At 21.7% G+C, this 14,907-nt stretch overlaps 1 protein-coding gene across 5 annotated transcripts in view; it reads left to right on the top strand.

Annotated features, from left to right (window-relative positions):
* Positions 1–7,520: 7,520 nt before the first annotated feature.
* Positions 7,521–14,907, top strand: part of LOC122498063 (zinc finger SWIM domain-containing protein 8 homolog) — a 182,907-nt gene continuing 175,520 nt past the window's right edge. For all 5 annotated transcript variants that reach the window (XM_043605609.1, XM_043605607.1, XM_043605608.1 and 2 more), the window contains exon 1: positions 7,521–7,634. In XM_043605609.1, the coding sequence (XP_043461544.1) occupies positions 7,610–7,634 (25 nt within the window). In that variant the 5' untranslated portion in view covers positions 7,521–7,609. The remainder of the gene's footprint in view (positions 7,635–14,907) is intronic.

The raw sequence follows: 14,907 nt of genomic DNA, 5'->3' as shown, positions 1-14,907 counted from the left end.
TTCATAATGTCATTTTAACTCTAATTGCGTAATAAGATAATTAAAATTTTTAAATTGAAACAATTTGTAAATATTGAAAATACAGTTATTCTTGTTTAAAAGCAATTTTATATTTTTTATTTCGTTTTGAATGAATTATTGAGGAACAAAATTTTTAGTATACCTATACCAAACCTGCTTAGAATAAGTTTTATGAGTTCTTAAGATTTTTGAAAAACTTCCTCAAAAAAATCCCTATAATAATAAGTTTACTTTAAAATAAAAATTGACCATATGCTACATTTAAAAAAATTTTAATTTAGAATTTCAGGTGTTTTTAATAATTTCTAAGTAATTAATCACTAATTTCTATGAGTTTTGCTAAACTTTCTGTTATTATTATTATTATTATGATTTATTTAGAGAATCATATACTTTTTTGACAATAATATTATCAGCAAATAACTTTTTAAAGAAGATGATGTAGTTAAGTGAATTAATTTAGGGTTTTATGAGTTTTAATTAAGTTTCTATGAGTTCCCATAATAATAACTTTTTAAAGAAGATGCTTTACAGGAGTGAATTAATATAGTATTTTATGAGTTTTAATTAAGAATGAAGAAGGCTCTCTACTTCAGTAAATTCAAAATTTTTGCTTTTATGAGTTTTAACTATGATTCTATGAGTTCGAATAAATTTTTTGATACTATTACAAAGAGTTTTTCAAATAATTCCTAGTTTTTCAAAATTATTTCATTGTTCTCTATTTCTTAATGAAAATCTAGAATTTTATGGGTTTTCATTCAAATGAATTGATTTTCAATTAAGATTCTATGAGTTTTGATAAAAGTTTTGAGATTTTAAAAAATGCTGCGAGTAATTCTATTGTTTTCTAAAAGTAATAATAAAATTAGTTTGGATAATAAAAATCATCGGAAAATTATTTAGTTGCTATACGTTTAACTTATTATTTTAGTAATTATAGTCATAAGAGTTTTAATTCAAATTCTATGAGTTTCGATAATAGTTATAAGATTATTACTGAAATTTCTAGAAATACTTATTTCAATTATTTTTCCTGTAAAAATATTTTGCTTTTCTCATTAAATCCGCAAAAAAGCTTCGACTGCAAAATTATTGCATTTTAGAATTCTATGAGTTCGAGTTAAAATTTTATATATTCAGTTTTCAGTTAAGAGTTTTAAAATATGTGTTTACAAAACATTTTTAAGGGTGACAATTTATTTTAAACTAGAAACAAAAAAAGATGCTTATAAAATAATTCTATGTGCTTTGATTCAAATTCTATGAGTTTCAATAAAAATTCTAGTTGAATTAAATTGTTAAATTTTCAAAATTGTCAAAGAATCCCATAAATAATTCTAATATTTTTCTTTATACGTAAAGTAAAAAAAAATGCTAAAATGTAAATTATCCAAAGTTAAGATTTCTATGAGTTTTTATTACAGTTCTATGAGTTTCGATAAAAAATTCTAGTTAAATTAAATTCTTAAATTTCTAGAATTCTCAAACAATTCCAGGAATAATTTAAATATTTTTCTCTATACGACAAATAAAAAAATGATAAAGTTTAAATTATCTACATTTAACAATTCTATGAGTTCTAATTAAAATTCTATGAGTTTCTATTAGTAGTCTAGTTTTCTGACAAAGAATTATAAAAAAAACCAACCAAACATTCTATTGACAGTTCACTGTATATTAAAAGTAAAAAAAAATTCTGTACATTAAATTTTTCAAAGTTTAAAGTACTATTGAGTTTTTATATTCTATGATTATGAGTTTCTATAAGAAGTCTAGTTTTCATACGATTATAAAAAAATCAACAAAAAATTCTATTGACAGTTCACTGTATATTAAAAGTAAAAAAAAATTCTGTACATTAAATTTTTCAAAGTTTAAAGTACTATGAGTTTTTATATTCTATGAGTTTCGATAAAGATCTCTTTTTAAATTAAATTTTTAGAATTCTCAAACAATTCTAATATACTTTTCTCTATACGAAAAGTAACAAAAAATGCTGATGTTTAATTTATAAGAATTCTATGAGTTTGGAATAAAATTTTATGAGTTTTTTTAAATTCTGCTTTTATTAAAAACAATTATGGAGATTATGACGTTTTCTTTAGAACTCTTTATTCGAATTCTAACATGTACAAAGTAGTTTAACTTTAAAATTTAGATAAATAAAAAAGAAAAATTAAAAATGCAGCAAACTTAAAATTTTAAATAAAAGAAAATCTTTAAAAAAAAGTGCAATCTTAATTTAATTTAATTTTTGTAATTTCAAACGTAAACTTATAACGAAAAATAACTTATTCACCTTGTTTAAATTAATAATTAATAATTAATAAAGAAATGAATAATCGCTTTTTTATTTACGAAATCATAATAAAGAATATCATAGCACAATAATAATAATATTTATGAGTATTATTACTGTTTTCACAATGTTTAAAAATAATTATTAAATAAAATTTAAAAATAATTCTCTCTCACTCTCGTAAATGATAATATTTGCGAAAATATAGTCCACAGTTTACTATTCAATTCTTTTGTGTGTGTGTGTGAGTGTTTATAAATGTATGTCTGGCATATAAGTTTATATAGTCAAGTAGTAAAAGTTACAACGGATTGTAATGGGCGTGAATAGTAATTTACGCAACATCGTCTCAACTAAGTTGCATAAACTGGTTCACGGTAGTTCCACGATGATAGCAACTGTTCGTGAATAGTTGCCCATAGCGAATTAGCGCCGTTGCGATTAAACACTTTGAAATTGCAATTATCGAGAGTCCGCGAGCAACACACAATGCAATGATCATTTTCCCTGACACGATTATTATGTTTGAGCTCTTGTGTGTTACTGCGAGCAATTCTACTTTAACTTCCTGCAATAATACAGTTGTATAAAGTGAAATAAATTAAAATAATCAATTTTCAAAATCTGTTTATTCGTTCATTATAGAGAAAAATGAGGAATTCTTTTTTTTTTCGTTTCTTTTTTTATTTTCAAATGAAAATCTATATTTAAATTTTTTAATTTAATGATTTTAGGAATAAATTTTAATTAAAATTATGTTAAATTCAAAATTTATGATTTTAAGATTAAACTAATTAAAATTACTTCAAAATTAGATGAATTTGAATAATTTAAAAATTAAACTAATTAAATTGAATTATAAATGAATTAATAAAATTTGAAATTTTTATTCGAAAAATCGAAATGAAAAAAAAAGGAATTTTAGGATTAAATTAATTAAAATGATGTCAAATTCAAAATTTATGATTTTAAGATTAAATTAATTAAAATGACTTTAAAATTAAATGAATTTGAATAATTTGAATATTAAACTAATTAAATTGAATTATAAATGAATTATAAATGAATTATAAATGAATTAATAAAGTTTAAAATAAATTTTCATTTGAAAAATCGAAAAGAAGAAGAATGAATCATATTTACTTGACTTGAGCATTATTTCAACTAGGATGAGTCAATAAACTCTCATGGCAGATATATATATATTTTCGTTGCAAAGTTACACTGACTCATTGGTAGTTATAAAGCACACATCAGATATTGAGTCATTATTATGCAGGTATGATGTTCTTTGATTTTATTTAGTGGCGAATGGAAACTTCCGGATGTGATATTTTTTTTCAAGATGAAAGAATTCTACTATAGTAGACGATGACTCTTAAGCATTCTCTCTCTCTCTCTCTTTCTTTTTTTTTTGTTTGATATAAAAAATTATAAAAATTAGGTACATGTTCACTAAACTCAGTAAATCTGTAAAAAAGTATATTTATTTTTTTTATAGCAAAATAAAAAGTAGTTTTAAGAACTGTTTGGCGCAAAATTTTGAGATAAACTAAAAGATCTGCTAAAAAGCATGAATTAAAGGCAAAAGAGACATTTTTTTTCCTATTAGTCTACTTTAGTGTATTTCAATAAGTTTGTCTTAAAATTTCGAGGAAATCTGACAATTCTGACTTCAAATTAGGATTTAAAGTAAAATTTTGGCTTTTCTTTTTAGGAAAAAAGTATAAATTGTGGACTTTTCCGATGAACCGAACAATATTTTTCCTATTTTGCATCGAGAAATAAAAAATTCATAATGCACTATTTTGAAATTTTACGAGGTCTTCAAGAAGTTTTTTGGCTTTGAAGTTTTCCTAAATTAGACAATTTTGAAATTTGGCGCATTTTTTTTGGAAAAATATCTAAATTCTGAGCTTTTTGGACGAACCAAAGTATTTTTTTCCTATTCTACATCAGTAAATAAACAATTCATTAAGTTTTTTGGCTTTGAAAACTCAAATAGCATTATTTTACAGTTTTGACTATTTTTTTTTTGGAAAAAAGTATAAATTCTGGGCTTTTCCGAAGAACCAAAGTATTTTTTTCCTATTCTACATTAATAAATGAACAATTCATTAATGCTTTATTTTGACATTTAGCGTGGTCTTCAAGAAGTTTTTTGACTTTAAAGTTTTCCTGAATTAAAAAATTTTTTCATAATTTTTTTTTTAAATTCTTGTCAAATTTTCATTTTTATTTTTAGAAATAATTAAATTCTTCTTCAAAATTCAATTATTTTCAAAAATTTTAATAAAATTCTTAGCAAAATTTCAATTACTTTCAAAATTCAATTATTATTATTGAATAATTGAATGTTTCTTAAAATTCAATTCCCAAAAACGATTTTATTAACAAATTTTTAAATAATTCAATTCTTTTGACAAATTTTAATAAAATTTTTAAGAAAAAATTTTTTTTTTTCGAGGAATTTGATCACAATTGTACTAAAAATAATTAAAATTCTGCAATGAGTTTTATTATTTATGAAAATAATTGAATTCCAAAAAAGAATTTTATATAAGAAAATAATCGAATCCCTGTAAAAATTTTATTATTTATAAAAATAATTAAAGGTTTGTGTAGAATTTTCTAATAATAATTGATTCAAAAATGAATTTCAGTTAAAATTTTAGATAATCATTGAATATTAAAAGCAATATAAATTAAAAAAAAAATTAAAAAAAAATTAAAATTAGCAATATAATTTTTAAATTAATTTTTTTGAAGAAGTTTAATTGAATTTTTTTTATATTATTTTGCATTTTTATTTTTTACAATATATTTAATTGAAGAATTTACGAGTAATTAAAATTTCGTAAAATTGAATATTATAAACAAATGGATTTGAAAATTGTTAAAAAATTAATAAACTTCTTCGCAGAAATTCAATCATATTAAAAATTTTTAATAAATTGTAAAAATTTCAATTTATTTTAATAAATATTCAAATTCTTGTCCGAAATTCAATTATTTTTAAAAATTTTAATAAATTTCTTGTCAAAATTTCAATTATTTTCAAAAATTTTCCTCAATTCAATGATTTTCAATATCTACTATTTTAATAAAATTTTCCAAAAGAATTCAATTATTAAAAAAAATTTTTCATAAAATTCTACCCAAACATTTAATTATTTTCAAAAATAATAAAAATTTTACATGAATTCAATTATTTACAAATTTTTTATAAATTTCTTCTTAATAATTCAATTATCATCATAATTAATAAAATTTGTTTACAGAGATTTAATTATTTTCATAAATAATAAAATACTTTTTAGGAATTCAATTATTTTCATAAATAATAAAACTCATAAATGAATTTTCAATTATTTGTAATAAAATTTTAATCAAATTCCTCAAAAAATGTAATTTTTCTTAAAAATTTTATTAAAATTCATCGAAAGATGAAAATAAAAATTTGAAATAAAATATTTGTTGATAAAATTCTTTATGAGAATTCAATTTTACGAAACATTCAATTATTCATTAAATTTTTTATTTTATATTTAAAAAATTAAATTCTAGTAGAGTTTTTTAATACAAATTAATTTAAAAATGAATTTCAGTTGAAATTTTAGATAATAATTAAATATTAAAAGCAATATGGCTTAAATTTTGAGAAATAATTGAATTTTAAAATTAATTTTTTTGAAAAAGTTTTTGCACTTTAATAAAATTCTTTGCAAAATTTAATTATTTTTATAAATAATATTATTTATCGCAGAAGAATTCAATTATTTTTAAAAGTAGTGAATTTTTTCTTGGAAATTCAATTATTTTTAAAAGTTCTAATAAAATCGTTAGTATGAATTAAATTATTTACAAAAATATTAGAATTTTTCATAGGAATTTAATTATTTTCAAACATTTGAATAAATTTGTCCGAAAGAAATCAATTATTTTAAATACAATTTTTTTGACATAATTCAATTATTCTTTTAAATTTTAGTTAAGTTCTTCTCAAGAATTTAATTATTTACATAAATAAATTATTCTTTGAAAGAATTCAATTATCTCGATAAATAACAAAATTATTCCCCGAAAATTCAATTTTTTTGAGGCATTTCAATAAAATTCTTTGCAAAATTCAATTATTTTCATAAATAACAATATATTCATCACTAGAATTCAATTATTATTGCAAGAATTCAATTATTGTCAAAAATTCTAATAGAATTCTTTGTAAAATTTAATTATTTTTAAACACTTTTTGCAATTAAATAATTTTCAACATCAACTTTTTTTGCAGAAAATTTCCAAACAGAATTCAATTGTTTAAAAAAAATTTAATAAAATTGTATGCAAACATTTAATTAATTTCATAAATAATAAAATTTGTTTAAGGAATTAAATTATTATTTTCATAAAAAATAATTTAAATTACTAAAAAATAATAATCGAATTAAAATGATAAAAATAATTTTGATGATGTTACAGTAACAATAATCATATATTATAAAATAATGATTTTATCACTGGGACATCTTTAATTATTATAAAAATTTAATTTATGATTTTAAGTAAAATATTCTCTTATTTGATTCGGACTGGTTATATTTTTGTAATTTTTAATTTTTGGTCCGTAATGTCCGTATTTTGAAATACTTTCACTGATTCGAGCCCTGAAATTTCGACTTTTTTTTTAATCTTCAATCTCTTGAAGCGACATTTTTTTGCCCCTTAAAGTCGAACCTAAGACCTGTGAACATGAAAGAATATATAAAAGTATTGAATTTCAAATAAATTAATCATTGATTTTTGCCTTCTTTTTTTTGTTTTTGTCTGTGTAAAGGATAGGTCCTTTGAAGAGAGACGATTGATTGAAGGTGGCGTCGGAGGCGGCGGTGTTGATTTCGGAGTTGGAGAAGAGAAAAAGAAAAAGAAGAAAAGAAAGTGGAGGTGGAGAAGTAGCACCAGTCGTGTCGTGCGTGCTACACACCGTACGACGATTTAAAACTGGCGGACAACCTGGCTCGGTCCCCCGTTGTGGTGGGTGGTAGTGGCGGAGGGGGTGGTGGTGGTGGCGGTACGGGAAGGGCCGCATCCGCCGCGGCAAATGCCGGAGCTGGAGCCGGTAATGGAGCACAAGGTGCCCCGGGCGCGATTCTCGATTGGGAAGAGACTGATCGTTTCTCATTCGAGGATTCCGATCGCTTTGAGGAGGACTCACTATGTAGTTGGAGCAGTGAGCCTGAATCCATATGCAACAATTGGCGAGGATGGCGACGACCACCTGCGGGATTTATGACCTCAAAGAAAACTGCTGAAGGTCAGTTGTCTTTATTTTCACTTAATATTGATATTTGAAAATTTTATTCGATTTACGTTTATCGACTAATTTTTTTATCAACATTATCCATTCGTTTCTTATTGACCTGCAAATTTTCCCATTGGACCAGTAAACTTTAAGGGGTCAATACTTTTTAAACATAATAATTCAATTATTTTCATAAATAATAAAATTCTTCTCAGGAATTCAATTATTTTTGAAAATTTTAATAAAATTCTCCTCAAGAATTCAATTGTTTTTGGAAATTTTAATAAAATTCTTAGCAATTATTCAATTATTTTCATTAATAATAAAATTATCCTCAGGAATTCAATTATCTTTGAAAATTTTGATAAAATTCTTAGTAACTATTCAATTATTTTCATAAATAATAAAATTCATCGCAGGATTTCAATTATTTTTAATACAATTTTACAGGAATTACTCAAAAAATGTAATTATTCTTAAAAATTTAATTTCAATTCCTCGAAAAAATCAATTATTTAAAAAAAAGCGTATTACAAAATTATTCCCGAATATTCAATTATTTTGAGGCAATTTAATAAAATTCTTTGCAAAATTCAATTATTTTTATAAATAACAATATTCATTACATGAATTCAATTATTTTTAAAAGTAATAGATTTTCTTCTTTGAAATTCAATTATTTTAAAAAATTCAAATAAAATTGTTGGTAAGAATTCAATTATTTTCAGAAATAATAAAATTCTTCTGAGGAATTCAATTATTTTGGAAAATTTTAATATAATTCTCAGCAACTATTCAATTATTTTCATAAATAATATGATTCATGGCAAGATTTCAATTATTTCTAATACAATTAATACAATTTTTTTGACATAATTCAATTATTCTTTTAAATTTTAATAAAGTTCTTCCCAAGAATTCAATTATTTACATAAATAATTCTTTGAAAGAATTCAATTATCTCGATAAATAAAAAAATTATTCCCCAAAAATTCAATTATTTTCATAAATAACAATATTCATCACAAGAATTAAATTATTTTCAAAAGTAATAAATTTTCTTCTTGGAAATTCAATTATTTTAAAAAATTCAAATAAAATTGTTGGTAAGAATTCAATTATTTTCAGAAATAATGAAATTCTTTTTAGAGATTCAATTATTTTAAATACAATTTTAATTAAATTTTTTTGAAATAATTTAATTATTCTTTTAGATTTTAATAAAATTCTTCCCAAAATTCAATTATTTACATAAATAATTCTTTGAAAGAATTGAATTATGGAGATAAATAACAAAATTATTCTCGAAAATTCAATTATTCTGAGGCATTTTAATAAAATTGTTTGCAAAATTCAATTATTTTCATAAATAACAATATTCATCACAAGAATTCAATTATTTTTAAACATTTTAATAAAATTATTTGCAATAACTCAATTATTTTCATAAATAATAAAATTCTTCTGAGGAATTCAATTATTTTAAATACAATTTTAATTAAATTTTTTTTGAAATAATTCAATTTTTCTTTTAGATTTTAAAAACAATCTTCCCAAGAATTCAATTATTTACATAATTTATTCTTCGAAAGAATTCAATTATTTTGAGGCATTTTATTAAAATTGTTTGCTAAATTCAATTATTTTCATAAATAGCAATATTCATCACAAGAATTCAATTATTTTCAAAAGTAATAAATTTCTTCTTGAAAATTTAACTATTTTCATAATTAATAAAATACTTTTGAGGAATTCAATTATTTTCAAAAAAATTAAATAATATGCCACACAATTATTCTCAAAAATTTTAATAGAATTCTTTATAAAATTGAATTATTTTTAAAAACTTTTCGCAATTAAATGATTTTCAATATCTACTGTTTTTATAAAATTTCCAAAAAGAATTCAATTATTTAAACAATTTTTTGTAAAAATCTTCATAAGAATTCAATTTTTTTCATGAATAATACAAATTTCTCAGGAATTATTTAAAATTTTTTTATAAAATTCCATTATGTTAAAAAATTTAAAAACATTCTCATCAAAATTTCAATTATTTTTATAAAGAATAAAATACTTCTTCAGAATTCAATTATTTTCAAATATTTCTAAAAAACTTTTGACAAAATTTCAATTTTTTTCAACAGTTCAATGTTAATGATAATAATAAAATAGAATTCATCGCAGAAATTTAACTATTTGAAACAAAATTTTCATAAAATTTTTCGAAAAAATCAAATATTCAAAAAGGCTTTTATAAAATTCTTTTCAAAGGTTCAAATACCTATTAAAAAGAAAATTTTTCAGAAATTCAATTATTTAAAATAAATAATAAAACTCATCGCAGGATTAAAATTATTTTTAATGCAATTTGAAATAAATTCCTGGAAAAATTATTCTTAAAAATTTTATAAAACTTCTTCCCAAGAATTCAATTATTTTCAAAAAATTTCAACTGCAACTGAAATAAATAACTTTGAAACAAATTTTTTTTTGTTAATTAAAGAAGACAATTATTACCTATAATAAATTAAAATTAGACTTAATTATTATAGTTATTTAATATTTATTTATTTAACGAATATCTATACGGGATCAAAATAATTAATTATTTAGTATTAGATAAAATTGAATAAAATATACCAATTAAAGTCTAAAAATTTCGTTCTCTAATGCCAACTAATTGGGAATCAAGGAATTAAAAATATTCAAAATACATTTTCGGTCATTTTTAGTGGCATGAATGTTATATATATATATACAATATAAAATCTCCAAACAACCCGCATCCAATTATTTCTGGCAGCGTGCATTGATGGAATAGATTTTTTCTTCTTTTTTTTTTGATATCAAACTATCCATCAATATCAGCAGGATTCTGACCTTTTGAATGACTGTAAAATATGAGAATATATATGGTAGACATTTGATGAGGGGTTGGCACAAAGCGTCTAAAATCCGAGAGCATATAGGGGTTTATCATATATGAGGTCCCTATTTTTTTCCTCAATTGATTTTCCTTTCAAGCTTTTGTTTAGTATTTTTTATTTTACTCTCCCCACACCCATAAAAAAAAATTGTATTATTGAAACTTAAAATTCACGCATTTTCTCGCTTTGAATTTAAAAAAAAGGAGAGATAGTGAATTATTTGAGTTGAAAGAATGATAAAATTTTAATTAAAAAAAAATGGCACTGCAAACTTGCTGTACGAAAACGAATTTTCAATTTACAAACTTTTTGACATCATATTTTTTTTATTAGAAAAAAATTAACAAAATCTTTAAATTTCAAAATTATAATAAAGATTAATTAAAAATAGAACGTATTAAATCTTTTGTGTCCCCCGGGAAACTTCTGCGAGTGAATTTTATTGATCAGATCAGATTTTCAAAATTCAAAATGGCGGATCCAATATGGCGGCCATTTTTTTTATCAAAATTGATCAAATTCGTTTGAAACTTGTTACTCGGGGGTTTTTGGGGTCGCTGATTACGAATCTGAAGTCAGATTTTACTTAACTTGAATTTGTTCAAAGTTTAGAATTTCATGAGTTTTTATTAAAATTTTATGAGTTCTGATTAAATTTTGTATGAGTTTTTATAAAAATTTTAGAATCATTTTGAAAAAAATTATAAAGAATTCTTAAATTTGTTCAAAGTTTAGAATTTTATGAGATTTTATTAAAATTCTATGAGTTTTGATAAGAATTTTAGTATCATTTTCAAAAAAATTATAAAAAATTCTACCAAAAACTGTAATGATAGTTTATTTTATAATAAAAATAAGAAAAAATGATGAACATTAAATTTTTCTAATTTCAAAATACTGTGGGTTATGATTCAAATTCTATGAGGTTTAATAAACATTCGAGTTAAAATAGTTATTAAATTTTTAGAATTCTCAAAGAATTCCACGAATAATTCAATTATTTTTCTTTGTACGAAATGTAAAAAAAAAATGCTGAATTTTAAATTATTCAAAAAGTGAGGAATTCTATGAGTTTTTATTAAAATTCTATGAGTTTCGATAAAAAAGTCTAGTTTCCTCACTAAGAATTATAAATAAATCACAAATTCTGATGACAGATCACTTTGTACTGAAACTATGTAAAAATATACTAAAGTATGAGTTTTTATTTTGATTATTTTATGAGTTTAAAATTCTCTGAATTTCGATAAAAATTCCAGTTAAATTAATTTCTTAGATTTCTAGAATTGTCAAAGAATTTCAATATTTTTCTCTATACGAAAAATAAAAAAATGCTGAAATTTTAATTATAAAAATTCTATGAGTTTTGATTAGGATTATATGAGTATATTTAAATTCTGTTTTTATTAAAAACAATTATGGAGATTGTGGGGTTTTATTTGGAACTCTTGATTCGAATTATATAGTTTTTGGGATGGCTGATTAAGAATATGAAGTCAAATTTTATACTCAACTTAACTTTACTGAACTTAAATTTGTTCAAAGTTCAGAATTTTATTAAAATTCTATGAGTTTCGATAAAAAGTCTAGTTCGCTTACTAAGAATTATAAAGGATTTTACCAAAAATTTTAATGACATTTCACTTTATACTAAGGGTAAGAAAAATATAATAAACCTTAAATTTTTTAAAATTCAGATTGCTATGAGTTTTGATTTAAATTCTATGAGTTTCGATACAAATTCCAGTTAAATTAAATACTTAAATTTCTAGAATTCTCAAAAATTCACGAATAATTCTAATATTTTTCTTTAAATGAATGGAAAAAAATGCTGATGATTAAATTTACAAAAGTTAAGAATTCTATGAGCTTTGATTAAAATTCTATGAGTTCTGGTAGAAAGACTAGTTTTCTTACAAAGAATTATAAAGAATTAAACCAAAAATTCTATTGACAGTTCACTCTATATTAAAAGTAAAAAAAATATTCAGTATATTAAAATTTTCAAAATTTAAAATACTATGAGTTTTTATTCTAATTCTATGAGTTTCGATAAAGATTCCAGTTTAATTAAGTTCTTAAATTTCTAGAATCGTCAAAGAATTCCAATATTTTTCTCTATACGAAAAATGCTGAAGTTTAAATTATAAGAATTCTATGAGTTTTGACTAGAATTCTATGAGTTTTGATTAGAATTCTATGAGCATTTTTAAATTCTGTTTTTATTAAAAACTATTATGGAGATTGTAGGGTTTTTTGTTTTGGAACTCTTGATTCAAATTATAAAATTTTTAGAGTCGTTGATTACGAATCTGAAGACGGATTTTAAAAATTCAATATGGCGGATCCAATATGGCAGATATTTTTTTCAAAATTAATCAAATTCGATTGAAACTTGTTACTCGGGGGGTTTTTGGGGTCGCTGATTACGAATCTGAGGGCAGATTTTCAAAATTCAAAATTTCGTCCCCGAAAAATCTGGAATAATATAAAAAATTTTTCAAAAATAAAAAAAAATATTTTGAGAAATTTTGTAAAAAAATGTCTGCCACATTTTGAAAACTTGTTCATCAATTAGTCAAACATTATTAAATCAATTATTATCAATTAATTAAATCAATTATTATCAATTAATTAAATAATTAATAATTAATTAATTAATTCATTAAATAATTAATTAATTAAAAAATTAATTAATTTAAATAATTAATTATTATCAATTATTAAAGATTTAGTAAGTAATTGAAACTAGTTTGTAACAATTAGTATCGGTTAGTTTATTACATGTAAGCATTTAGAAACCAAATGGTAACGTAATTTATTTAATAAACGAATTTGCTACCGTTGAAGCAATAGTAAGAAAAGGTAATTCTAATTTAGAGAGAAGAAGAAGAAGAAGAAGAAGATGAAAGATCGTCATTATATTGTGATTTAGAGTTAAGATAATAATGCGAAGCGTACACATTGCAAGAGTAGCTTGATCGCGTTACACGCAAATTACGTTCTTGTCCGGTACCTGAAGGTATACATTACTTCTTGCAATTGTAGTTAGTTATATGGGTGCACTCAGTGGTCTTAAATGTATACACGCTTTATGCATTCAAGAAAGGGAGGGGATCCAATTTACTCTACATAGTGGACATGACATTACAACTATACAATTTCCATTCAAATTGAAATAAGTTCGAATATAATTGGGTTCTTTTATTTATTTTTATTTTTTTTAAGATACGGTTTGCTCCATTTTTCTTGTTCTTTTTTTTGCGGTTTTTTTAATTTATAAGTAAAGGAATAGAAAGGGACAATTTTCTAGGAGGAAAATTGAGTAAATTTGTAGTAAGATAAAATGGAACTAATTTTAAATGAAAAGTTTTGCGAAATTGATATTTTTTTATGAATTCTAACACTGATTAGCCACTCTGAGTTTTTAAGAACTAAAATTAAAATAATTCAGTGAAATTAATTTTTTGTGTTTGAATTATGAACTGAATACGGAACTTGTACGGTATACAATTTGAAAAAGTATTAAATCAAATTCCATCTAAGTTTCCATGGAAACTATTTTAAAATTCTTTGGATCACTGAATATGAATTCGAGGTTGAATTTAAGAAATTCAAAATGGCGGATCCAATATGGCGGCCACAAAAATTTTAGAAATTGACTAGGGATCGATTGTGTAATTTCATTTTTACTTGGACTTTCATTACTTTCATTAAATTTCTCGAAAAATGAAATTATTCTTCAAAAATTGTATTCAAATTTATCAGAGAAATTGAATTATTTTAAAAATCTTTGCCTATATTTTCAATACATTTTTAATTAAATTTTTTCAAAGAATTAAATTATTTTCAATAATTTTTAATGAAATTCTTTGTAACAATTCAATTTCTTTCAATATAATTTTAATAAATTTTGTCTCAATTCAATTATTTTCAATGTCTACTGTTTCAATAAAATTTCACAATAGAATTCAATTATTTAAAAAGAAATTTTAATAAAATTCGTCTCAAGAATTCAATTATTTACAAAAGTAATATAATTCTACTCAGAAATTCAATTATGTTCAAAAATTTACAAATATTCTTGACAAAATTTCAATTATCTTTATAAATAATAAAATTTTTCTCTGAAATTCAATTATTTTCAAATATTTTAATAAAATTGTTCAAATACAATTTTAATTACATTTTTTTAAAATAATTGAATTATTCTTTTAGATTTTAATAAAATTCTTAATAAAATTTAATTATTTACAATAAATAATTCTTTGGATAAATTGAATTATGTCGGTAAATAATAAAATTATTTCCGAAAATTCAATTATTTTGAGGCATTTTAATAAAATTCTTTGCAA

The sequence above is a fragment of the Leptopilina heterotoma genome, unplaced genomic scaffold (assembly GCF_015476425.1).
Source record: "Leptopilina heterotoma isolate Lh14 unplaced genomic scaffold, ASM1547642v1 Lhet_141, whole genome shotgun sequence".
In the NCBI taxonomy this organism is placed as follows: domain Eukaryota; kingdom Metazoa; phylum Arthropoda; class Insecta; order Hymenoptera; family Figitidae; genus Leptopilina; species Leptopilina heterotoma.
The sequence above is the reverse complement of the archived record's forward strand: the minus strand, read 5'-3'. Positions and strand labels throughout refer to the sequence as shown.